The sequence below is a fragment of the Eleutherodactylus coqui genome, chromosome 3, assembly GCF_035609145.1.
Source record: "Eleutherodactylus coqui strain aEleCoq1 chromosome 3, aEleCoq1.hap1, whole genome shotgun sequence".
In the NCBI taxonomy this organism is placed as follows: Eukaryota; Metazoa; Chordata; class Amphibia; order Anura; family Eleutherodactylidae; genus Eleutherodactylus; species Eleutherodactylus coqui.
The window spans coordinates 42,286,653-42,314,468 of record NC_089839.1 but is presented as its reverse complement, the minus strand read 5'-3'; the positions used below and the strand labels follow the sequence as shown (position 1 = coordinate 42,314,468).

The 27,816-nt window shown below is 46.0% G+C and overlaps 1 protein-coding gene across 1 annotated transcript in view; it reads right to left on the bottom strand.

Annotated features, from left to right (window-relative positions):
• Positions 1-27,816, bottom strand: part of LHCGR (luteinizing hormone/choriogonadotropin receptor) — a 132,633-nt gene that overhangs the window by 2,063 nt on the left and 102,754 nt on the right. Inside the window, exon 10 of the mRNA XM_066595521.1 lies at positions 2,319-2,396. Within this exon, the coding sequence (XP_066451618.1) occupies positions 2,319-2,396 (78 nt within the window). The remainder of the gene's footprint in view (positions 1-2,318; positions 2,397-27,816) is intronic.

Sequence of the window (27,816 nt, the reverse complement as noted above, 5' to 3'; positions counted from 1 at the left end):
CTTCTGAGGTCGATAAAATGAGTACTCAGCTTGGTGGGGGGTAATAAATAAATTACTTGAAAGCGCTGTGGAATAAGTTGGCGCTATGCAAATAAGATTTATTCTAATTTGGGCTAGGGTTACATGGTGACTTTTGTCACAGCACAAGATCACTGTGTAGCCCTGTGATCTCCTAATCTCCATGAAGTCAATGTGGACTGTGATGTGACCCATAATCGGCGCGACCCTCAGGTTACAAGTCTAGTAAAGTAGTTGCATCCGCTTCCGTGACCCGCTTTGATGACAATGAGGGTTGTGTAACGCGTGTTGTGACGAAAGTCACTATGAAGTCCAAGCCTTAATAGTCATCGCCACCTTTAAACTGGCCATACACATTAGATACAAGTCATTCGAACGCACAGATTTGGTCTAGTTCTTCCAATTATCTAATGTGTAAAGGGTTCTCCCGACTCTTCTCTACAGCAGATGTCAACGCAAAAAAAAGATGACCGTTGGAACTCGGCCTGTTTGATTTGTTCCTATTGAATTCAATGGGAATTGTGCCTGCATTACCAACCCAGACTGCTGCAATGTGGACAGAGCCGTCTGCTTCCAGCTATGCACTACCAGTGGACCCAATAACAGCTGAGTGACTGGGATCCTAAAGATAGGTCATTATAGTTAAACCCAGGAAGACCCCCTTAAGTAACTATGTAAGGGCAGCATAGTATGGAGACAGGCCTCTTCTCCTATTAGCCAAAACGGCACAAAAAGGGTTTGCTTTTTGGCTAATAGGAATAACCAAAATACACCAAAACTAAAATGTATCCAGTGTATTCATGAGAGTATCCACAATGATTGGCCGCCTGCCGGGTATGCACGTGCAGGAACGGTCGCTTCATAAGTAAGAAGTGAACCCCTTCTAATATTCTTTGTATATCTATTCCTCACAGTTTTCAAGATCTCTGCTTGTAGCCACTGAATATAATCTTTGGTTGACCCTTGCTGTGTGAATTACCACGGGAGTCCTGAGAAATGTATTGGCAATTGACATTATTGCAGAAATACTGTACCCTAACCACCAAACACTGTCAACTTGGAAGGTATAATACAAGTGTCAAATTTCAAAATGAAGTATTTATCAGCAAATATTTGCAATTTCACATTTTTTTCTTCCCACATACGGCTAGAGCTACGTGGCAACTTTGGCTACCAAAGATTGTACTATGTCCCTGCTATATCGCATCCTAATGTAAGTGAATGCTGTCTCACAAGTTACTGCAACCCAACCATTAAAGAAGTCCAATTGGGTTTGGATTTCTCGTAATTGTTGTGGAGTCGGGGTTGCGACAAACTTTAGATCGCAGCGCGAGATCTCTTATATTTGGATGCACTGTAACAGGGCCTTAGTGCGAATTTGGGCCGCACAACATGTCAAAGCCAAGGTCGTTGTGTAGCTACAACCTAAAAATGTCTCCCTAAAAGTGGCTCTCGACTATCACTAAAAGTTGAATGTGACTCAACTGGACTTTTGGACCTTCGCCCTAATCTGTACTCTTCCCCGTAACGAGTTGTAGAAGTCAGGATGAAAGCAACAAGGGAAATGGCGTTGCTTGACAGGAGAGCAACAGCAAGAAGGAGGAAGATGACACACAGCAGGTGGTTTTGAAGCTTGAGGTAGCCCTGTTCCCTTTGTTGTTTTCGTCCTTCTGCTCTTCATCATAGAGGCACTGCCGCTCCATTGTTGCTGGCAGCAGCATTATTGGGAGGCTTCAAGTGGCGTGGTGCTGTCAGCACAGCAACCTAAGGTATACCTGTTGTTCCTAATTGATGACTGCATGTACAAGCTTTCTGCACTATCTAACAAGCTGAGTACCTCTGGGATTATCACACAAGTAGGACCGTGTCTTACTGGTTGTAGGTCAGGAGGGGTATCGTCCCTCCTTAAGGAGAACATCTAGAAGGTGTGTGGAGACACCTAGGAGGTGTGTGAGGAGACTTAAAAGGCCATGCGTGCTCCTCTGGAAAATATATACAAATAAGGATGATGGGACAATATCTTTGCAGCGCCACCTATTGGATGGCAGCATTCCTTCAAATCAATGTCAGACCTTTTAAATAAGTCTTTAAAACAATAATTGAAAATTGAAAACCAATTACTGGTTATAATAATGAAGGTTCCATTTAGTGACAAGCAGAGGTCTTGAAATAAGTAAGGAATAAAAAGTATATTGTTGAAGTGCAAATATTTGACAATTGTATAAGCCTTATTTTTTGATACCAGAAACCCATCATAGAACAGCTCCAATATGCAAAATGACAGTAACACTCGTACTTACTTTGAGTCATTTGCTTGCTTCTTTGGTGAATCACATGGGTTTGTTAAGTTTCCAAAGTATGCAAGCGGAGAGTTAAACCTGGAGGGCAGAGAATAAGGAAACAGTAAATGGTTGTATGTGTACTTTTTGCTTTCCTTTTGTTTACTTGTGTTTAACAGCCTTCTATTTTTTTTCTCACCAAGAAGAAATTTAAGGTGCTGATATACTGATAGAAAACAACTGGACACAGAGCAATAAAAATATACCCACTAAGGAAATCAAGAAGATAAGAAAGCAATAGAAAAGGAAAGGTTGGGGTAGGGGCATTGAGTATGGGGGGTGGGGAATGGTAACTGGAAAAATACTGATTGGGAATTGGGGCCTGATGTATCCTTAGGCATAGTAATAAGATGCCTATAAGCGACCGTCCGCGATCTGCTTAAAGTCGTGTCCTACAAAATGTATTGTTTATAGTTAAAAAAGAACTTTGTGTTTTTAATTTAAGAAATCCACAATATCAGTGACTACTGCTGTGAAGAATCTCATTCTGTAGCTCTTCCCTCACCTCAATATGTATTCTGCATTTTTCTTCTGGCTCCGGGGCCACATGATCAGCACTCTGAATCTATTCTGTGTCCTGCAGTTAATAGGGCAGTCTTGTATCATTTGCCTTGTGTCTTCGTTAACCCAAGCAACCAATCACAGAGCAGGATACAAAAGGAAAGCTGCTCTGTGATTGGTTGCTATAGGCAAGAAAGACCGTTTTGCTTTATGACAGTTGACATAAATCTGCTCCATTAACTGCAGGACACAGAGCAAAGTCAGAGTATTTGTTATCTGACCTGGAGGCTGGAAGAAAAGTGCAGAACAAACAGCCTGGAAAGGACGAGTTACCAAAGTGGATTTTTCACAGCAAAAGGCAGTGATATTGTGATGGACGTCTTACTGAAAAAAAGAAGTGCTTCTTTAAATCCAGCCTATAATTATAAACCTTTTTTGTATTTACACATATTCAAAAAATATCCCCAGATATTGAAGGACTAATGTTAGAATAGCAACACCTGCTGTTTCTATCCCCAGATCTTGCAGGACTGTTAAAATATCACCACCTGCCATTTTCCATTCTATGTGCATCTCAGTAATAGTTGCACATGCTTAGTCTTGCTTTCTTCTCTGCACCTCTGAAGTTGCTGTGTCTTCTCTGATATCAGAAGAGATGCAGAACAAGTGATAAGAAAAGATAGCGTAACTGCACAGAAGCAAGACTGGGTAGGTGTGACCACCATGGAACATTTACTGAAGTGGACCGGACACAGAAAAGCTGTTCAATAGAAACAGCAGGTGGCACTATTCTAACAGTCCTGGAATATGTGCCCATGTGAAGTTGCTACTAATCACTTGACAAATGAGCAAAAGCTAGTTAATGCCATGTGATCACATCACTTAAATTCCTCTGTGAATATGCATTCATGCGCACACAGTACAGTACCAGTCAAATGTTTGGACACACCTTTTCATTCTGTGGGTTTTCTTTTAATTTCCACATTATAGATTCATATTGAAGACATGAATACATATGGAATTAAGTCGTAATAGAAATGTGTTTAAACCAGAATACGTTCAATATCTTAAATTCTTCAAAGTAGCCCTGTTTTGCATTGATTACAGCTTTGCACACTTTGGGCATTCTTTAAATGTCAACGTCTCTGTGGCATACTTTCTACTACTGCCTGATACACTTCAGCTGATATTTCCCTGCATTCATCCTGCAAATGTAGGTCGAGCTCTTTCAAAGACGTTTGCATCAGCCTGTCTAAAATGGTGCAAGGACCATTGTCATTGGACAGTTGAGCAATGGAAGGATGGTTTATGAAGGGGCAAATCATGCTATTCCAACTTCAAATCACATGACCGTGCCTAGGTGTGGAGGATGTCTGGGGAACAAACGCCTTTTGCCTGAACCTGTAGTGCCAACAGTTAAGTACAACAGAGGTTTCGTTATGTTCTGGGGTTGTTTTATGTGGCATGGTTTTGATTTATTGGTTGAACCCTGAACATGGATGTGTACTTTGACATCCTAGACAATAATGTGCTGCTGACAATGTAGTAATACTCTGGGAACGGTCAGTAAATACTTCCAACAAGACCTTGGTTTGAGGATCTGGATGTTCCACGATTGGACTGGCTGCACAGAGTCCCGACCTGAACCTACTGAACATCTTTTGGACCAACTGGAACATTGGATCAGGAAATATAAACAGCATCCCTTTTTAAGAGAACTCACCAGATGTTTGCAGGATGAATGGAGGGAAATAACAGATGAATTGTATCAGATTGTAGTAGAAAGTATGTCACGGAGAGTATCCAGTGGAATTAGGGTCAAAGGAGCCCCACTGAATATTAACATATGAAAATAAATACTGTTTTTGATTCTTGCTCATGTAATTACCTTTGGTAGCATAGTAAATTTAAGTTTTCCAATACATTACATGGCATTAGAGATGAGCGAGCATTGCCTTTAGCGAGTATCTCCCCGCTCGAGACAGAAGGTTCGGGAGCGGTGAGTAGCGGCTGTCAGCAGGAGCGAGCGGGGGGGGAGAGAGGGGGAGAGAGATCTCCCCTCCATTCCGCCCCGCTCTCCCCCGCAGCTCCGTGCCCGCTGCCGGCACCCGAACCTTCAGTCTTGAGCGGGGGAGATACTCGCTAAACGCAATGCTCGCTCGAGCAATTGCCTTTAGCGAGTATACTCGCTCATCTATACATGGCATATGAAATGGTACGTCTTCCACAATAGACAAGCCCTCATAATGCTACATGGACAAAAAAATGAAAAAGCTATGACTCTTGAGAGAGTAAAATAAAAACTGGAAAAATGGCTGTTAGTTAAAGGGTTAAATAATAAATCAAAAATTACAGCTTCACCATACAGATATTGAATTGTTTAATACGTTTATTAGATTCGGTTTGGCCAGTTTGCATTTTGCGATAGTAAGGTGAAGTTAAAAAAGGGTTAAACCAGAAGACAATGTAGGTTTCCACTGTTTATGTATAGCAGCCGCACAAATAACATCGAGAAAACCGCTGAAAGCGATCTGATATTGTGCTGTTCTTTTGTGCCCTCTTCAATGATTGACAAGCAGGCGGTAGTAAAAGAAAGTGGATTAGAGAATAAAATCCAATGTATGAAGAAAACAAAATGCTTTTCAAAAAGTCTTGAAAATAATATTGTCTAGTTCTTTCTGTTTTCTCGCTTTGCGGTGGTTTTAAAGGGCAACTAACAATAAAACACCTACACAACACAAGAAAAAGACGTGAAAAACTCTTTTGTGAGACAAGATAAGACTGCGTGTATAGATGGGATTTTCTCAGGTCTTATTCATACAACCGTATGTCAGTTGCGCCCGAGAGACTTGGGAAAAGTCGCGTCGAGCAGCACATGTAGACTCGTCCACGTGCGGCCTCGTAATCACGGTCCCTGCGCTTTGCCTGTGCTATTCTCTTTGAGAACAGGACATGCAACGATTTCTTTTACATGATCAATATGAAAGAACGTGTGAAGAACCTCCTAGGCTATTATGGGGCCATGTACTGTCTATGGAATACACAGAAAGCACATGGCCCAATCGTACAGCCATGTGAATGGGCCCTTAATCTCATTCACATGGCTGCAGGGAAAAAAAACAAAACTGATCAGTGAAAATGCATGTGAATGGGCGTTTCCGACTCCTGTCTTCATAGAAGAAGCATACAACTCGACCTAAATTAGAGGCATCTCTGGTCTCCTTGTGCCAGTTGAGACTAGTTTCGTAAATTTTCCAGGCCCCTTCCCTTCAGCTGGGAAGTCGGAAACAACCGCATGCAGCTGAACTTTCTATACTCTTTCCTTAACTCCTATAGAAGTCAATGGGAGTTACGCAAACAACGTAGCACAGTGAACTATACTGTTTCCATAACTCCCAACTTATAGAAACAATGTAGCTTGCTAACTACTAGAGATGAGCGAGCATACTCGCTAAGGGCAATTACTCGAGCGAATATTGCCCTTAGCGAGTACCTGCCTGCTCGGAAGAAAAGATGCGGGTACCGGCGCAGGTGAGCGGTGAGTTGCGGGAGTGAGCGCGGGGGGGAGAGATCTCCCCTCCGTTCCCCCGCCGCTCCCCACCCCCCGAATCTTTTCTTCCAAGTGGGCAGGTACTCGCTAAGGGCAGTACTCGCTCGAGTAATTGCCCTTAGCGAGTATGCTCACTCATCTCTACTAACTACCATTAACTTCTATAGGAGTTACTGAAATAGTATAACGAAGTCTACGCAACTGTTTTGGTAATCCAGGCCATCTTGTACAGCTTGGTCAGGCCAAAACTACAGATAGGAACTTAATTTATATGGCATATCTTGTGGAGATGCCATAAAACCTGAGAGGGACATATTCCTTTAAGAAGCCCTGTATATAGACTTCAGGCCCATTCATATTAGTGACTAGGTTCCGTTTGGAGCCACTAATGCGGATTTCCGTTAAAATACAGGATGAAATAGCGCTACATGCAGCGTTATTTCATCCTGTCAAATGCCAGAGGGCATAATAAAAGCTGAACATACCCCATTAATGGTTAAATTCCAATGGGGTCCATTCAACACTATTCAGTTCGGTCAAAGGACAGATCTGTTCTGCCCAGGGATTCTGTTTTTCAGTTTTCCAAGAACAGCAGAAAATGAGAATCCATAGTGCTAATGTGAGCGAAGCCTAATCCTAAAAGCGAAACCTAATCCCTGATGGGACATGACATGAAATTGGAGAAGTCTCATGCACGTATATGGGAGCCCTATAGTGTCTCTGTACAAATTGCATGTGCCCTCAAATGCACTACAAGTGCAAGCTGAGAGGGTTCACACATGCAGTCTTTGATGCTGCTCATTGTTGCCAAAAACAAGAGTGAATAGAAAGGATACCAGTATCAGCCTTTATACACTTGCCTGCAAAAAGTAATTGGACACCTGAGCAAGAATCAAAATTAGTATTTATTTCCATATATTAATACTTAGTGGGGCTCCTTTGGCCCTAATGAAATCGAATACTCTCCATGGTTTACTTTCTACTAACATCTGATACACTTCAGAAGGTTTTTCCCTCCATTCATCCAGCAAACATCTGGCGAGTTCTCTCAAAGATGATGCACACTGTTTATATTTCCTGACCCAACGTTCCAGTTCATCCCAAAGACGTTGAGTAGGGTTCAGGTCGGACTCTGTGCAGCTGGTCCAATCATGGAACATCTATATTTTAAAACCAATGTAAACCAGCACTGGATGTGTGACAAGGCACGTTGTCTTGTTGGAAGTATGGCCGACCATTCCCAGAGTATTGTCACATTGTCGGCTGCACATTATTGTCTAGGATGTCAGGGTACACCTCTGTGTTCATGTTTCTTGTCACTACAACGGACTGAGACCATAATGGAATCTCTACCGTACTTAACTGCTGGCACAACACACTGAGGCAAAAGGCGCTTCCCATGCCTCCTCTACACCCAGGTACATCTATCTGATTTGAAGATAGAGTAGTGTGATTCATCACTCCATAGGACGTTCTTCCATTCCTCAACTGTCCATTGATGTTGCTCCTTGCACCATTGTAGATTGGCAGATGCATCTTCTTCGAGAGAACTCACTAGACGTTTGCAGGAGGAATGGAGGGAAATACCAGCTGAAGTGTACCAGACATTAGTATAAAAGTATGCCACGGAGAGTATCCAATGTCATTAGGGCTAAAGGAGCCCCAATAAGTATTAACTTATGGAAATAATTACAACTTTTGATTCAGATGTCCAATAACTTTCGGTAGAATAGTGCACTTCTCTCTTTTCTACCCCGTTTTGGGTTGACGAAAAACTAATGAAAAAATAACACAAAAAGAAGTGTAATTTCAAAAACAACTAGAGATAGCGATAGTGGGGAAGCATACAGGCCAGAGTCAGGAGTCACATTGACCATGGCTATTGACTGGAGGATTGTTGAAGACTATTGAAATGACCGGACTCCCATTGATTTTAAGGAACACTGTGTAACAGTTCATTTTGTCTGCGGCGTCAAACAGAAGCTAAATAAATATGTAAAACAATTTAGATTTAATAGGTTATTAGCTTCCAGCCAACTGGTGAAAACGCTATTTGTTTTATCATTGTAATTATCAATGTGGTAATCAAGTCTTGTGTTTATATATTTGGGCAGCTAAACCATAGCCGCATTATTTGACTTAATTGTCTGCCAGGTTTAATCCCTTATTTATGTGATTATGGATTGCAATTATACATCATTAAAACAGTAAAAGCTGTTCCTGAGAATCTGGAATGATGCAGTGAAATGAAGCGCAGTGGTTACTGTACACGCCAGTATGTTAGAAACGAGGACATCATGGGCCCAACTGTACTGCTGGTAAGAACCCGCGCACCCTTTTTTCTTACAAGCAGAGCTACAGTTTTTGCAACTACATACAACCTAAAGGAATCCTATTTCAATGTATTCGAAATTGCAAAACAATGCGTTCACTAGAGATGAGCGAGCATACTCGCTAAGGGCAATTACTCGAGGGAGCGTTGCCCTTAGCGAGTACCTGCCCGCTCGGAAGAAAAGATTCGGGTGGTGGCGGGGGGTGGGAAGAGCAGGGGGGAACGGAGGGGAGATCTCACTCCCCCTCCCCCCCCCCCCCCCCGCTCCCTCCTGCTCACTCCCGCAACTCACCGCTCCCCCGCGCCGGCAGCCGGATCTTTTTTTCCGAGCGGGCAGGTACTCGCGAAGGGCAATGCTCGATCGAGTAATTGCCCTTAGCGAGTATGCTCGCTCATCTCTAGCGTTCACCCATAGCATTTTTTTATTTCCAAAATGCTCCGTTCTCCAGGCATTGCAGATATTGATTCCTCAGCTTTCCTGTTTTTTTTTTTACTGCTCATTGCCAGAGAAACAGACCACCTCCTCCATGGAAAGAAACAGCAGTTTTCATGGCCGGCCGATATACGCTGTGAGCTGATGAATTGGATTCCAATGCATCAGATCACATGGCCGGATTCCCGCGATGTAAAAGCTCCCGGCTGGCTAATATAGCGCTGGGTGTTTTTGGGCCGGAATACGCCAGCCGCTGCATGGGCTCCTATGGAAGCCAATGACAGTGGCCGGAGAAGGGAGGTGGGAGGGAGTTTAGCAGCGTGACTGCTAAACTCCCTCCCTCTTTTCTCGTCCCCTCCGGATGATTGCAATGGGAATGGTGGAGCAGGGGTGGAGGTAAGCAACACCCCGTCCTGCCTCCTCCCATTGTTAGCTTCAGACAAGGGGCAGGATGGGGGCGGAAGAATCAGCCGGTGGGAAGGAGAGAGGAGGTTCAATCAGCCAGCGGGGAGGAGAGAGGAGGTGAGCCGGCGAAGGGAAGGGGAAGGGGCGACAAAAAACGTTAGATTTATGCTCCTGTTCAAGAGTTTTTACAACTCACACCGTAGCGTATATCGGCCATCCGTGAAAATGGTAGATGTGCTCACTAGAGATGAGCGAGCACCAAAATGCTCGGGTGCTCGTTACTCGGGACGAAATTATCGCGATGCTCGAGGGTTCGTTTCGAGTAACGAACCCCATTGAAGTCAATGGGCGACCCGAGCATTTTTGTATTTCGCCGATGCTCGCTAAGGTTTTCATGTGTGAAAATCTGGGCAATTCAAGAAAGTGATGGGAACGACACAGCAACGGATAGGGCAGGCGAGGGGCTACATGTTGGGCTGCATCTCAAGTTCACAGGTCCCACTATTAAGCCACAATAGCGGCAAGAGTGGGCCCCCCCCTCCCAAAAACTTTTACTTCTGAAAAGCCCTCATTAGCAATGCATACCTTAGCTAAGCACCACACTACCTCCAACAAAGCACAATCACTGCCTGCATGACACTCCACTGCCACTTCTCCTGGCTTACATGCTGCCCAACCGCCCCCCCTCCCCCCCACAGCACACACCAAAGTATCCCTGCGCAGCCTTCAGCTGCCCTCATGCCACGCCACACTCATGTCTATTTAGAAGTGCGTCTGCCATGAGGAGGAACCGCAGGCACACACTGCAGAGGGTTGGCACGGCTAGGCAGCGACCCTCTTTAAAAGTGGCGGAGCGATAGCCCACAATGCTGTACAGAAGCAATGAGAAATAGAATCCTGTGCCACCGCCATCAGGAGCTGCACACGTGGGCATAGCAATGGGGAACCTATGTGCCACACACTATTCATTCTGTCAAGGTGTCTGCATGCCCCAGTCAGACCGCGGTTTTTAATTCATAGACACAGGCAGGTACAACTCCCTATTGTGAAGTCCCTGTGGACCGACAGCATGGGTGGCTCCCTGGAACCCACCGGCGGTACATAAAAATATCCCATTGCAGTGCCCATCACAGCTGAGGTAGTAATGTCATGTTTAATGCAGGTGGGCTTCGGCCCACACTGCATGCCCCAGTCAGACTGGGGTTCTTTACAAGTGGACAGATGTAGTAACAACTCGCTGTGGACCCACAGCATGGGTGGGTGCCAGGAAGCCACCGGCGGTACATAAATATATCCCATTGCATTGCTCAACACAGCTGAGGTAGTAATGTCGTGCTTAATACAGGTGGGCTTCGGCCCACACTGCATGCCCCAGTCCGACTGGGGTTCTTTACAAGTGGACAGATGTAGGTTAAACTCCGTGTGCACCTACAGCATGGGTGGCTCCCTGGAACCCACCGGCGATACACAAAAATATCCCATTGCACTGCCCAACACAGCTGATGTAACGTCAGCTGTAATGCAGGTGGGCTAAAAATTCATTTGATTACACTGTAGGCGAGGGCCCACAAAAATTGCTGTATCAACAGTACTAATGTACATCCAAAAAATTGGCCATGGCCAACCAAGAGGGCAGGTGAAACCCATTAATCGCTTTGGTTAATGTGGCTTAAGTGGTAACTAGGCCTGGAGGCAGCCCAGTTTAACGAAAAATTGGTTCAAGTTAAAGTTTCAACGCTTTTAAGAGCATTGAAATATATAAAAATTGTTTAGAAAAATTATATGAGTGAGCCTTGTGGCCCTAAGAAAAATTGCCCATTCAGCGTGATTACGTGAGGTTTCAGGAGGAGGAGCAGGAGGAGGAGGAGGAATATTAGACACAGATTGATGAAGCAGAAATGTCCCCGTTTTGGATGGTGAGAGAGAACGTAGCTTCCATCCGCGGGTGCAGCCTCCGTATTGCTTACGTATCGCTGCTGTCCGCTGGTGGAGAAGAGAAGTCTGGGGAAATCCAGGCTTTGTTCATCTTGATGAGTGTTAGCCTGTCGGCACTGTCGGTTGACAGGTGGGTACGCTTATCCGTGATGATTCCCCCAGCCACACTAAACACCCTCTCTGACAAGACGCTAGCCGCAGGACAAGCAAGCACCTCCAGGGCATACAGCGCGAGTTCAGGCCACGTGTCCAGCTTCGACACCCAGTAGTTGTAGGGGGCAGAGGCATCACGGAGGACGGTCGTGCGATCGGCTACGTACTCCCTCACCATCCTTTTACAGTGCTCCCGCCGACTCAGCCTTGACTGGGGAGCGGTGACACAGTCTTGCTGGGGAGCCATAAAGCTGGCAAAGGCCTTGGAGAATGTTCCCCTGCCTGCGCTGTACATGCTGCCTGATCTCTGCGCCTCCCCTGCTACCTGGCCCTTGGAACTGCGCCTTCTGCCACTAGCGCTGTCGGATGGGAAGTTTACCATCAGTTTGTCCACCAGCGCCCTGTGGTATAGCATCATTCTCGAACCCCTTTCCTCTTCGGGAATGAGAGTGCAAAGGCTCTCCTTATACCGTGGATCGAGCAGTGTGTACACCCAGTAATCCGTAGTGGCCAGAATGCGTGTAACGCGAGGGTCACGAGAAAGGCATCCTAACATGAAGTCAGCCATGTGTGCCAGGGTACCTGTACGCAACACATGGCTGTCTTCACTAGGAAGATCACTTTCAGGATCCTCCTCCTCCTCCTCTTCCTCCTCCTCAGGCCATACACGCTGAAAGGATGACAGCCCAGCAGCATGTGTACCCTCACCAGTGGGCCAAGCTGTCTCTTCCCCCTCCTCCTCATCCTCCTCATGCTCCTCCTCCTCAACGCGCTGAGATATAGACAGGCGGGTGCTCTGACTATCCAGCGACATACTGTCTTCCCCCGGCTCTGTTTCCGAGCGCAAAGCGCCTGCCTTTATGCTTTGCAGGGAACTTCTCAAGATGCATAGCAGAGGAATGGTGACGCTAATGATTGCAGCATCGCCGCTCACCACCTGGGTAGACTCCTCAAATTTTCCAAGGACCTGGCAGATGGCTGCCAACCAGGGCCACTCTTCTGTAAATAATTGAGGAGGCTGACTCCCACTGCGCCGCGCAAGTTGGAGTTGGTATTCCACTATAGCTCTACGCTGCTCATAGAGTCTGGCCAACATGTGGAGCGTAGAGTTCCACTGTGTGGGCACGTCGCACAGCAGTCGGTGCATTGGCAGATTAAACCTATGTTGCAGTGTCCGCAGGGTGGCAGCGTGCGTGTGGGATTTGCGGAAATGTGCGCTGACCCGGCGCACCTTTCCGAGCAGGTATGACAAGTGGGGGTAGCTTTTCAGAAAGCGCTGAACCACCAAATTAAAGACATGGGCCAGGCATGGCACGTGCGTGAGGCTGCCGAGCTGCAGAGCCGCCACCAGCTTACGGCCGTTGTCACACACGACCATGCCCGGTTGGAGGCTCAGCAGCGCAAGCCAGTGGTCGGTCTGCTCTGTCAGACCCTGCAGCAGTTCGTGGGCCGTGTGCCTCTTCTCTCCTAAGCTGAGTAGTTTCAGCACGGCCTGCTGACGCTTGCCCACCGCTGTGCTGCCACGCCGCGTGACACCGACTGCTGGCGACGTGCTGCTGACACATCTTGATTGCGAGACAGAGGTTGCGTTGGAGGAGGAGGAGGAGGAAGGTGCTTTAGTGGAGGAAGCATACACCGCCGCATATACCACCACCGAGCTGGGGCCCGCAATTCTGGGGGTGGGTAGGACGTGAGCCGTCCCAGGCTCTGACTCTGTCCCAGCCTCCACTAAATTCACCCAATGTGCCGTCAGGGAGATATAGTGGCCCTGCCCACCTGTGCTTGTCCACGTGTCCGTTGTTAAGTGGACCTTGGCAGTAACCGCGTTGGTGAGGGCGCGTACAATGTTGCGGGAGACGTGGTCGTGCAGGGCTGGGACGGCACATCGGGAAAAGTAGTGGCGACTGGGAACCGAGTAGCGCGGGGCAGCCGCCGCCATCATGCTTTTGAAAGCCTCCGTTTCCACAACCCTATACGGCAGCATCTCTAGGCTGATCAATTTTGCAATGTGCACGTTTAACGCTTGAGCGTGCGGGTGCGTGGCGGCGTACTTGCGCTTGCACTCAAACTGTGGCACTAGCGACGTCTGGACGCTGCGCTGAGAGACATTGCTGGATGGGGCCGAGGACAGCGGAGGTGAGGGTGTGGGTGCAGGCCAGGAGACGGTAGTGCCTGTGTCCTCAGAGGGGGGTTGGATCTCAGTGGCAGGTTGGGGCACAGGGGGAGAGGCAGTGGTGCAAACCGGAGGCGGTGAACGGGCATCGTCCCACCTTGTGGGGTGCTTGGCCATCATATGCCTGCGCATGCTGTTGGTGGTGCCTCCCCAGCTGATCTTGGCGCGACAAAGGTTGCACACCACTGTTCGTCGGTCGTCAGGCGTCTCTGTGAAAAACTGCCACACCGTAGAGCACCTTGACCTGTGCAGGGTGGCATGGCGCGAGGGGGCGCTTTGGGAAACAGTTGGTGGATTATTCGGTCTGGCCCTGCCTCTACCCCTGGCCACCGCACTGGCTCGGCCTGTGCCCACACCCTCACTTGGCCCTCCGCGTCCTCGGCCGCGTCCACATCCTCTAGGCCTACCCCTACCCCTCAGCATGCTGTATTACTAGTGATTTCATTTCCCAGGCAGGAAAGAAATTGGCGCAAGGCTGCACTCAACCGTAGCTGGTTGTGTCTGATTTTTTTACGTTCTCCACGCAGCACACACGTACACGGAGACCTTAGGACTGACACAGGCAGGGCAAATATACTTTCTTCCCTTTTGTTTAAAAGGATAGGCCCACTGCGTCTATTCACTGAATAATAAGTTTAATAACTGTGTTGCGGCCCTGCAAAACTGTCACAGAACTTTACTGTTGCAGAGTTACTAACTGTGGCAGAGCAGGTATTTCCCAGGCAGGAAAGAAATTGGCGCAAGGCTGCACTCAACCGTAGCTGGTTGCGTCTGATTTTTTTACGTTCTCCACGCAGCACACACGTACCCAGAGCCCTTAGGACTGACACAGGCAGGCCAAATAGAATTTTTTTCCTGCTTTTTACAAGGAACACCCACACTGCGTCTATTCAATGAATAATAAATGTCTTCTGGCCCTGCCTACACAATTCTATCCCTGTAGTATTAATGCCGGGTGCAATGCTCTGCACAGCCGGTTTTGAGAAAAAAAAAAAAATATGCAACACTGCTAACAGCAGCCTGGACAGTACTGCACACGGATAGATGTGGCCCTAGAAAGGACCGTTGGGGTTCTTGAAGCCTACACTAACTCCTAACACTCTCCCTGCCTAACCCCCACTTCTGTCCCTATTGCAGGGCGCAATGCTCTGCAGATCCAATTTTGGAAAAAAAAATAAAAAATACTGTGCTAACACAGTACTGCACACTAGTAGATGTGGCCCTGAGAAGGGCCGTTGGGGTTCTTGAAGCCTACACTAACTCCTAACGCTCTCCCTACAGCAGCACCAGCAGCAGCACTTTCCCTCAGCTAAGTCACAAGGCATGTGTGGCGAGCCGCGGGAGGGGCCGATTTTTATACTCGGGTGACACCTGATCTTGCCAGCCACTCACTGCAGGGGGGGTGGTATAGGGCTTGAACGTCACAGGGGGAAGTTGTAATGCCTTCCCTGTCTTTCAATTGGCCAGAAAAGCGCGCTAACGTCTCAGAGAGGAAACTGAAAGTAACCGGAACACCGCGTGGTACTCGTTACGAGTAACGAGCATCCCGAACACCCTAATATTCGCACGAATATCAAGCTCGGACGAGTACGTTCGCTCATCTCTAGTGCTCACTCCAGACTCTGACTGCCTAAGCTTGCAGCCTTTTATGCCCAACTCAGTGGACCCAGCTGCGCTCATCCAGAAGGAAGACCTTTAGTGAGGTTTTATCTCACCCAGGCTAAGCATTTAGGTGAAATGTACACTCCCTCCAGTACTTCACATGCACATGTCTACATATCACCCCTCTTCTTCTCCAATCCGAAGGACTGGGCAACTTTAGCCACCATACAGTGCACCCTAGATAGTGCATCAGCTTTACCCTGAGACTTGCTGGGTCTATATTCAAGAGCAAAATGAAAGTTCTGTTGTGACAAGAACCACCTTGTCGCCATTTCATTTTTCTCTTTGTTTTGCTTCATCCAGGGGGGCATGGTAAGAAATAAACCTAAAATTTCTACACAGAATATGCCTCCAATGCCCACTTAGCTGCTAAACACTCCAGTTCCATGATGGCATCATTTTTCTCAGCAGGGGACAGCTTCCAACTTAAATATATTATATTTATCGATTGTGATAACTCTGCACCCAAACCTGTGTCAGCACTATAAACTCTTTGGGGAAGTCAGGGGTCATTAGTACTGGCTGTTTGCACAAAGTAGATTTCAGGCTCTGAAAAGCCTTCTCTGCCTCTTGCGTCCACGTCACCATCACTGACTTCCAACCTTTAGTCAAGTCACTCAATGGTGCAACTATAGAGGCAAAATTTGGTACAAACCTGCGATAATACTCTTTGATGCCCAGAAAAGCTCTGATCTGTTTCTCAAAGGCCTGGGCCAACTGTGTATGGTGTCCAACATATTGATCTGTGGTTTGATTACATCTCTGCCAATGTAATTGGCTTTCTTCAAGCCTGAGGCTTTATTCCCACGAGCGTATATCGGCTGCTGTTTTCACAGTTGGACAATATACGCTACGATCTGAGCAGTTAAAACTCGTGAATGGGCGCACAAATTTAACGTTTGTGTACCCGTTCAGACGGCATGGGCCCTGGCGCATATACGCTGAGGCCACCATGCTGTTGCCCCATCCCCTTTCCTTGCTGGCTCACCTCCTCTCTCCTCCCCTCTGGCTGATTGCAATAGGAAGGGGCAGAGCTAAGCGCCGCCCTATCCCACCTCTTCCCATTGCTGGCTGTGGACAAGGGGCGGGATCTTAGCTCCACCCCCATCCTGCCCCCTCCCATTGCCAGAGGGGAGGAGAGAAGAGGAAGGAAGTTTAGCAATCACACTGCTAAACTCCCTCCCACCTCCCTTCTCTGGCCACTGTCATTAGCTCCTATAGGATCCCATGCCGACGTATTCCAGTCCAAAAGATAGTTCCAGGACTATCATTTGGGCCTGACGTAGAAACGCCTGGCGCTATATTGGCCAGCCGGGCGCTTTTACATCACGGGAATATGGCCATGTGATCTGATGCATTGGAATCCAATGCATCAGATCACAATGTATATTAGCCGACTGTGAAAACAGCAGGCCGATATACACTCATGTGAAAGAGGCCTGAAGCGCACTTTTCTGGGTTCATGGTCAGGCCCGCATCCGTTATTGTATCCAAGACCGCCTGTACTTTGCAAAGGTGACTTTCCCTATCTAAACTGTAAATGACCACATCGTCCAGGTAGGCAGCCGAATAGTCATGATATGACCTCAAAATCCGGTCCATCAACTTCTGCAAAGTAGCCGGGACCCTGTGCAATCCGAAAGACATGTTTTTATATTAGAACAAACCATCTGTTTGTACCAAACAATTAATGAACGAGCCAACGATGGTTTTTATGTCTGCATAAAATGAACGACAAACGAAAAGTGAACGATTAATTACCGTTAGTCATTCGGTCATTGGCTAGCATTTAAACCCAACAATTACTCTTCACTTTCACTCATTTGAACGATTTTTTTAGCGATAATCGTTCCATCTAAATGCACCTTTACTATGGAGCTTCTGCAATAAAGTCCCGTCTTCATTTTCAGGTGCTTCTTCTTGTGCGTGATATTCGAAACCAGAGGATTGCCATCTTATAAGCCATTCTGGATCAGGAGGGTTTGAGTGTTCATTACTACCCCCCTGTGAAGTAAGTCCACATCTTGAATGTATTTTCTCTCACTTATTGCCTGATTAAGTTCACCCCTGAACGCAGGTATATGTTCTCTTTTTATACCCTTACCCCTTCATCTAGACATCACAATTTGGCCATTGGCCAAAGTCGCTCAGATGATGTGCTGGCACTTGTAGTTGCACACCACCATTCTGACTGATGAGCCTGTAAAGAATGGCTGCATTGGAGTTCTGTAATAAAGCTCATAGTAGCTATTTACTGCATAAACCCATGATTGCTGTTCACGTCGAAACTTTTCAGTTTCCATTTCTTCCCATTGAAATTTGCCATTCAGAACATGGAGAGCAGCCGTTGTTCATATAGTTTCCAATAAAAGCTTACATTGAAGGTACATCTTTTTAGCTTAGGGCCGTGAAACGCCATGAGTGAAGATATACAGTGCGCGTTCGGCACCTCTGCACACAAGCAATTCTCAGTGTGGAGGAGAATTCCCTTTTTATTATAGTTGGATGTTCGTTGCCAAGGAGAGGAGGATTTTGGAGATAGTAGGATTTAATTTCCCACACTGTGTCAAAAAGATGTCAAGGGAGTGTTAATTTTGCGCTTTACTGCTTCTTATTTCAGTTTTGCAAAATAATATAAATCAAGGAAGATTTCTCTCTGAAAAGAATGACATACTTAAAGTTAAATGATCACTTCATTACCGCACACAGCGCCAGAAAACGGTACGGTAGAAAACCTTACATTTCTCTATAGTGAATACTGATGAAAATACACATCCTCATCCTGTTCATCTTCCGTCATCCATACCCCCTTTTTTAAAGAATCCTAGACATATTATGGGTTATCTGAAACTTAATACTGATTGCTTATCCTCAGGATAGGGCATAAATATTAGATTGGTGTGGGTCCGACTCATGGCACACCGTTCGATTAACTGATTGAAGGGCTGAGAACTACAGCCTCTTTATTATTTACTAGGCACAGTGCCATATATTTTGTAGCTGTTGTTCCTGGTACTGCTGCTCATACCCATTCAATGGGATAACCATAGTACAGGAACAGAAACAGGACAAAAACTGAAAACCAGGATGAGATCTCATCGCCACATGATTAAAGAGAGAAAGACAGAATTAGCTGTGGCAAAGCATTTTGCTAGTCATGGACACAACATAGAACACATGAAAGTTATTATTCTTAAAGATAATTTTAAGTCCCAGCGTCACAGAAGAAATTGACAATATAAGTTTATAACCACCTTTGATACTATCAGAAATGGTCTGAATCTCGGATGGGGGTTCTTACATCAGTGGAGATGATGAAATATGAGAAACCCAGAGCAAGGGTAACAAGTTGACATAGTGGTGCCCCTCTAACATCAATCTAGAGACTAAAAACTTTCACATTCCTTGTCACTGGACAAATTATTTACTGTTTTGCTCATCCCTCCCTGGTATGTACCTAGTGCTATTAATCACAAAACATCTGTGCCCTCTTTCCCCGTCTCTGGTATTTATCTAAGTGCAAATTAAGTTCACCATGTCTGTGCCCTCCCAGGTAATCAGAAGTATATGTTTTAATATGAGTCTGTAGAATTGTTCCATTAAGCCTAAGGAAGGACCCTGTGTAGGCTCAAAAGCTTGCTTTAACATCTTGTGTTTTCGTTAACCATTTAATGGTGTCATATCTACAAGATTGCTTGGTTTCTCTTACTGAGAACAATCACACAGTAACAGAAACACATGCCTAAGATTTCATAACTGAATAAAACAGCACAACTGTTGTTTATACTAACTGCATAAAAATGCAAAGTTCTTAGCACACATGTTGATCAAAACATATGGGCCCATCCTTATTGCATGGCTTCCCAACTCTGTATCCACCTTTTTGGGGGCAAAAAGCCTTCAGATCAATGGGAAATATGAATACATAGCTTAATACTCTCACTGAAGCACCTGGAAGTGTACGACAAAAGTGTAGGCAGACGCTTACACATGCAACAAAAAACAAAATCAGCATTTCTAACAAATAAATGTGAATGTGCTTGTAAGTCATGGCAGTGACAAATAGAGTAACAGAAACGCACGCCTCAGCACTCAAACAAATTTAATATCTGAATCGCACAAGTCTTGTTTATACTAATCACATTAAAAAAGTGCAATTTTGTTCAAAATATGTGGGCCCATCTGCCATGTCCAGGCTAACCTCATTGGATGGGTTCCTAGCTTTATAAAAACCTCTCTTTGGCCAAAAAGTCACCAAGTGAATGGGAAGCTGGATACCTGGCTCACTGAAGCACCTGAGATGGATGGTTAAATGGAGTACATCATCATTTAATTTATTGAATGTGCTGACTTTACAGTGCCAGGCATAGCCACTACAAAATGTAACATTTCATACCATGATAGGAAAAACCTCCTTATTAAATCAGAGGCATATGGAGGTACAGTAAGGCCCTTTAGATTTCTATGAGTTTCGTAATAGGTCTCCATATAACTGTATCAAAATAGGGCCATGTTCATAAACAATTTGGGATAGTGGGGACTGCATTAGATTATACTTGGTGTAAAGACTGAAATGTAGTCACGATGGATGCACTGTGTCACTGATTGATTTGAGTTTGGGCTGCACTAAGAGGTTCTCACCCTTTAACCCCTTTTTGAGGGATATGATCTTCATTGCAGAGTATCCTCCCAGGTTGCTTCCCCAGGAGTAATCTCAGTGCAGTGACAGTTGACCAAGTTGGGTCAAAGGCACCAAAGCATAATTAACACCAAAGTTGTGTGTAAAATTGCAGGTTTACGATTGATTTCACAGTAGCCTGATATCATACTAGCCTGTGTAGACACAGCCTGAGGGCCCCTTCACACGGCTGTAGGCATTGTTATGTGCGCCTGCCGGCACAGTAAAAACACGTGAGCGGGCGCATAAATCTAACGTTTGTGTGCCCATTCAGATGGCATGGACCCCGGCGCATATACGCCGACCCGCAATGCCATTGGGCCTCCCCTCCCTCCCCCTCGCCGGCTCACCTCCTCTCTCTCCTCCCATCCGGCTGTGTGCAATGCGAGGGAACAGGAGGGAGGGGAAGAGAGAGGAGGAGAGAAGAGGGGGCAGGATGGAGGGGAGGAGAGAGGAGAAGAGAAGAGGGAGGGAGTTTAGCAGTCACGCTGTTAAACTCCCTCCCACCTTGCTTCTCCGGCCACTGTCATTGGCTCCCATAGAGAGTGAATAGAGCGGCTTTTAATGGTTTCGTTTACATGCGCCTATTTTGCGTGCACAATTTCATCGCACATTTAAAAAAATATGCTTCATGTTCTATTTTCTGCACAGGGAAATAGAACATATGAAACTGATTAGGCTAATTAGCAATGTATGGGGCCGTGGCCATGTTTTTTTTTTCTGTGCGTGCAAGGGCACATGATTTGTGCGCATAAACAGTACGGTAAAAACTGCAGTAGCGCGAGCGAAAATGCAACCTTCAATGCTCGAAAAACACCCCCTCTGCACCCGCATTTATGCCTATGCTCCTGTGAATCCGGCCTTTGGCTTAGTAGACAGTGTGAGAAATTCTGAATATTAGGATTTTTATTTTAAGTATAAATCGTAACTGAAATTTAAACACAAAGTTACCAAAAAGTTTTGAAAAATATGTTTAACCTACAAACTTGATTTATGCAATGTCATTTTCCGATGACACCTTCCATTATCTTTTCCCTGTAGCGCTGATAGTAAATATATAAGTAAACCCTAAAGCGCTAGAACACGGTGACACAATTAGAAAACCTTCCGCAGATATTTTTAGAGGAGATACATTGTTATAATTAGCACAAACTCCACCTTCATAAAGTATCTGGCTGCCATGTTAAGACTATTTCCCTTATGTATAAGAACTTTTAGTTTGGGGTGTTTTATCTGGTCCTAAGGGTGCGCAAAACTTATAAAGTGTGTGCAATATTTTCCGTGCCCAAACCTGTCCATCAGCAAACGTAAGGTTGTACCAGATATGCCGGCCATCTCAGGCTTCAGTGTGCATGCACGGGTTGTTCTCCCGGCTGCACATGTACCAGCGGCTTACAGCATCATCAGAGCGTCCGCTAGTAACATCACTAGTAAAACTGCGTGCATTGCTCTGGCGGGAATTACTGAATAAAGCCTTGTGTGGTGCAGAGTGTTAAGGCAGCAGAATGCAGTCCTAAGCTCTTGCTCACAACCTGAAGGTTGTGGGTTCAATGCTCGCATGGTTCAAGGTTGACTCAGCCTTCCCTACTTCCGAGGTCGGTCAAAGGAGTACCCAGCTTGGTAGGGGGGGTATAAATAAATTACCTGAAAGCACTGCGGAATAAGTTGGCGCTATACAAATTAGATTTATTTATTTATGTACTGGGTGTCACTGGAAGTTCTGTAATAGTGGAGGATCCAAATCACGTGACCCTATCTTGGATAGGAAGATCAAAAAAATGGCTGGTAGGGCAATACATTGTAAAGTTTCCATGCATGTAAAATGAAGTTCAATGGAAAATACTGTTTAAGGTGGAACAGAACTGTTTCAAGATAGTGATAGGCACGTTGATTTTGGCGCTATGTGTGGTCGATTTTTTCTTGAAGTATAGTCTGAAAAACGTACACTTTATTAGTAGCAGCGTGGTGCTGGGAGGAAGTAGTCTAAGATATTTATGAGTTGTGGGGCTAGTGCTGATTGACCGAACTCCAACTCCACCTTCTGAGTGCTGATTGACAGCTTTCTCCCTATTACTGTGCATGGGGAGAAAGCTTTCAATAAACAGAGGAAGGCGGCTAGCCCAGCAGCTCATGAATATCCTGGACTACTTCCTCCCAGCATGATGCGAGCACTGCTATAAAGTGTAAGTTTTCGGAAAGTACCACAGGTTGAAATCAGTGTGCCATTTACTATCTTATGGTACGCTGCCCGAAAACAGGTCAGCATTTCCTTTACGGAAAATGTAACTCCATTGCTTTTCTCCAGAATGAGAACATTATTAGCGGTTGGTGCAGGAAACGTTTCAGTTCTTCAGGTTTCTACTATACTTTCTGTAGCATTTCCTTGCCGATTTAATGATCTTGTAGTAGGAGGAACAATTCAAGACTAGTGCACCCCAATGCAAAGTCTATAAGAGACCCCCACCTACAGTAAGCCATTTATAATCGGTATTAGTGTATCTTGACGCCACCAGGCGTGGAGCCAAGAATGGCAGGGGGGGTCATACCCCTGTCCCTGATTGGATCGACAGCTGGCAGGGTAGTACGGTAGGTCCTTGAAGGCCACTGTAGTTGGAAAAGGTATTCAGTAGCCGTTGAAAGGGATACTGTAGCCGTGATTATGAACCCTGTTTTCTTCTGCCTTCGGCGCTGCTAGACCACAAAAGCCCCCTCACCACCCCGCTGTCTCTCAGGCGATGTGACATTGTTTTGTGCTTCAGGGAGGCCCCAGGGACTGTCGCCTCACACTGGAAGACCACACGCTGCGAGTGGCCGACAAGCAGAGTTGGAAGGGCAGAAGGTCAGGGCAGTCCACGAGCGATGTATGGGGAAATACAGCGACCCCCACTGCGGCCAGCCAGCCGGGGCCAGCAGCACTGCGGTGTAAAGATAGTTCTCGACCGCAGCGACCCAGGCCCTCAGCCTAAAGTTAGTTTCCTAGCGCTGCCAGAGACCCCGCAGCTCCCCGAGCAGCCAGGCAGCCCCAGCAGCACAGCGCCGTAGAGGGTACTTTCCAACCGACGGAGTGACCATTCACCGCAGAGGGGTGGCCTCTGCAGGGACTGGACACCACGGTTTAGCTCTTTCCTCATAGCCACAGTATCCATGCTGAGGGTAGGCCACAACAGGGACCCCACAGAGGGCTGAAGCGCCTTCCCTGCCACTGCTGCAGCCCCGACGCCACAGGGAGGTCACTGCACAGCCAGCATAAAGCTGCGAGTACACTGATCACAGCCACAGCCCTGGAGAAGCACAGCAGGGAGCCCATTCCGCGACGGGGGAACACTGCCAACTTAAATTGGGACATTCCTCCTGTCAAACCCCTAGCTTCCTGGTGGCATCAAGATACACTAATACCTTTATAATCTGGTAGAGCGCCCTTTGAGACGCCTGCAGCACAAGGATCAAGATGCATTTGTTACCCCTGCTTGCAGTCAGTTAACTTTCATTGTTTAGTTCCAGAAGATGAGAATTTCTGCTGGTCTCTTGATGGCTACAGAGGTGCACAGCTTGTTACAAATGTGGCATTCACTCTCAAGATTGCGATGGTGCTCTATGGAGATAGCGTAGTAGTGTGCTCATGCTATTTGCATAGCGTATCACTCATTCTAAGTGAATGACAATTGCCACACTATGTAAGTTGCTCACATTTTGTGGCATGCCTACACTATCAATGTGCTATGCCAGCAATCACAAAGGCATGTGCTACATCTGTACTTCTCATATCTATATCATTATTCCCCTTTTTACTTGAGGGGTGTTAGGAGTAGTTACATAACCCGGAGTCTCTCAGGTGGATTCAGCCATGATGGCATCAACTATTGGTCAATAATAAAGTTACAGCGTAGCTCCACCCTTCGGTAGGCACATTACTAGCCGCACAGTTTGTGGAGGTATTGGGGATTGCTGAGGAGCCTTCAGCCTGTTCCAAATTCTGATGACCACTGGCAGTGGGCAGGTGATCTCAACAAGTTCGGTGAACAGCAGGTTGATATGTGTGGCTAGCTGACTTTCATCTCGATGGAAGGATTTGTGGGCGAAGGCAAACTGGGATGCCTACAGACCCTCTGATGATGGAAGTCCAGTGCTGTTGGTCAGGAGAGAAAGTCTGGCAGCTCACAGTTGGGTCCCCTATCCACAACTCCAACTCCAGAAGACAAGTACTGATAGGCTGCTGACCCTGTTGACACCCCAGTGGGAGAACCTTTTTTAGCTATGCCAGCTGGTGGGTAGCGGCAAGCCCAGTGGTTTATATGGCTCTGGTCCCGTTGCTTGGCTTGTTCACAGGCCCGACCATAGCTGAGAGTAGAAATCTAGGGTCCGGCATGTAGGCCTTAGTTGAGACACTGCTTCGGTGGTCCAGGAGTGAGATATAAAACATTCCTCTAGTATCCTATATACTGGATGTAAGTCCTAAGCTTTGTTTGATGTTAAATTTGAACCACCAAATACAGGATAAAGTCGGATTCGTAATAAGAGTAGCGGAGCTAGCTGAATATGCATCTACTCTGATCAGCGGCTAACCATGCCACCCAACCAGGACAGATTTTTGTTGTCTGTAAGTAAACAATGAATATCCCATTGACTGACAGCAAGGAAATATATTAAAAATCTAGTCGAATTGGCACAAAAAGTATAAAGGAAGATTGTATATCGTTTTATTAGATGATGAATAAACTTTTTTTAAAGTTGGAAAATCGATGAAATGAAATACTTTCCGTGGGCTGCGATTAATCATAATGGCTTTTATGGCTGTTTTACAAATCTTTCTAGAATGAAGACGTCTCAGTCCGGGGCATAGTAAAAGCTCAGACGTTCTCCGCCGTTAAGTAGCAGAGTTCTCCTCGGCCAGGAAGGCTATTGTTGCTTTACACGTTTATGCATCAGTGGAGATGATGATTTTATAGGTTGGGCCATGAAAAAGTTATCACAACCTCATAGGCGACTTTGTCTTTTTTGGAAAGATGACAAATTCGAGAAGTCTAAAGCAGCAGTAACGGCCGGATCCAGGTAGAACGGCACGTTCTCAGCGGATAATAAAGTCATTTATGTAGATTTTCTATAGCTCCTTTCATGCTGGGTAACGGAGAGCTGCTATCTAAGCCAATTTGATAAGTGGCATGCAGCACTTTCATAAAATGTTCTGTAAGAATATGGTAGAGAGGTAAGTGGAGGTGATGCTGCCCTTGGCACTGTGTGGCATAACAATCTACATCGCAACTGCTGCCCCCACAGGCTTATGTCTTATTATCTAATAACACCTACTTGGTTATTATCAGAGGAAGGTTAGACCAGGCAGTGAAATTGAGAAAATATATGGAAGGGGGCTTAAACTTTTTATACTTAAAGCTACTAATTCATAAAATAAGAAAAGCATTTGCTTTGCAACAGGAACCCTATTTTACACTGCTTTCCAGTTCACTCAATCCAATCCAATGCAATGTAAACAGTAGATGTTTTCAATCTTGTTGGGTCCAGAATGTACTGTATGTATACTGTACATGTACATAGAATTTTTCTTCTAGTCTATAAAAGGTATACTCGCATACATGTAACATATAGTAAACTTAACTAAGCAGGCAAGTTGTCTTTTTAAATGATATGGCGGATGGGCCCACATGTTTTGATCAAAGTGCTCTAAGAACTTAGCATTTTTTATGCAGTCAGTATAAACAACAGTTGTGCAGTCTGTAGCTTTAAGAAAGGTGCTCTACTGAGAAAATTTAACATCTCATACACTATTGAGGTAGCAAATCGATTCGAACTGCTTGACACATCAGAAAAGCATTCAGAGGAACGATGGCACGATATACAGTCCACCGTTATCAAAACAGCCAGTAAGCATCTCACCTATAAGAAGCAGGAAAAACAACACTATTGGTTGTCCGAGCAAACCCTCAGAATAGCCGATAAAAGAAGAGCAGCAAAAGCGGCCGGCAACAAAGATGAAGTTCAGTAACTAAATGCCGATTTTCAGCGAGCGGCAAGAAAAGATAAGGAAATGGACTGGAATGAGCATTGCAAACAACTCAAAGCAGAAGCCATGAAAGGCCATTTGCCAGACCTATTCTCACAAGTCAAGATGGCCTGAAAACCTTTCATGGCACGCAACAGCACAATCAAAGGCAAAAATGGGAAGGAACTGAATGACCAACAGAGTATCAAGGATAGCTGGAGGGAATACTCAGAGGAATTATGTGCCTCCAACCACATACCTGGACCATCGCATGAGGTGGAGCCTGTGGACTTGGACCCTCCATTATGGAGACAGAAGTGGTTATAGCAATAAAAACAACTAGCCAAAAATAAAGCACCAGGCATAGATAACATACCGACAGAGCTATTGCTGACAGTACCAGTGAAAACCATCACAGCGCTGTGCCAGGCAGTATGGACATCCACACAATGGCCACAGTGCAGCGTCCGAGAAGCAGGCCATAGCCTAGGAGACAGCGGGGTAGACTTTGGGCCTTGTCATGGTGGCTCTACCGTCTCCCACCCGGAGGGTAACCAGGGACACGTCTAAGGGCCGCGAGCGGGTTAATAAAGGGGAAACCCAATATTGGATTACTGTAGTCTCTGTTGTCACAAGTGATGCCACCTTTTTTTCTGCAGCATGGAATTCCGGAAACAGATGGGCGACCGGTCGTTTTACTCAACTTCAGTAACAAATACAGTTCAGCAGATTTCTAGACAGGCAGTGTGACAGGGAGAGCTCACGGGACGTTAGGAGAAACCACAGCCACAGTTATCTGTAGGTCCTGGCCCAGTACCACACTTTCTTCTCTCTTCCAATCCCTACCAGTCCACACTCATAGTCAGGTTCATGCTGCCGAACTCTTGGGGATAGTAGTCCCCGACAGTCAGTAGGCTATTCTCTCTGCCTCTTCCATTCTGAACCACACAGGGTGAAGGTACCTGTGTGGAACTCCTGAAGACCTCTCTGCTGCAGATCCAGAACACTCTCAGAACTCAGAACAGAAGACCCTTGCACACGCCTTTCAAGCACATATATCTCACAAGGTCACATGACAAACAAACGGATACATTTTCCAGACAGCTCACATACCAGACAGTTAACTCATTCAGTTCTGCAGCTATGCAATACACACCATTCTTGCAACACAGAAGACACTAACAAGGCAAATGCATGCATACAGTTATGGAGGGGCCCCGTTGTACTGGGGCACTACAACAGGACTGAAAAAGATCTGTCCTCATCCCTCTACCAAAGAAAGGCGACTCTCAGAATTGCTCCAACTACCAAACAATAGCCCTCATTCCGCAAGCAAGATCCCTCTCAAAATTATACAGGAAAGACTGAGATCAGTAGTTGTAGCGGCGCTCCCTGATACGCAGGCAGGATTCCAGCGAGGGAGCAGCACCTGCGATCATATTGCAAACCTGTGATAGACCATGGAAAAAGCTCGAGAAACCAACGGAAAATCTACATGTGCTTCATCGACTACATCAAGGCCTTTGACTGTGTCGCTCATGACAAGCTATGGCAGGCCCTACAAGAGCTGGATGTATCGGCACATCTAGTCAAGCTGATAAAATCACTTTATACCAATCAGGAAGCCGCTCTGAGAACACAG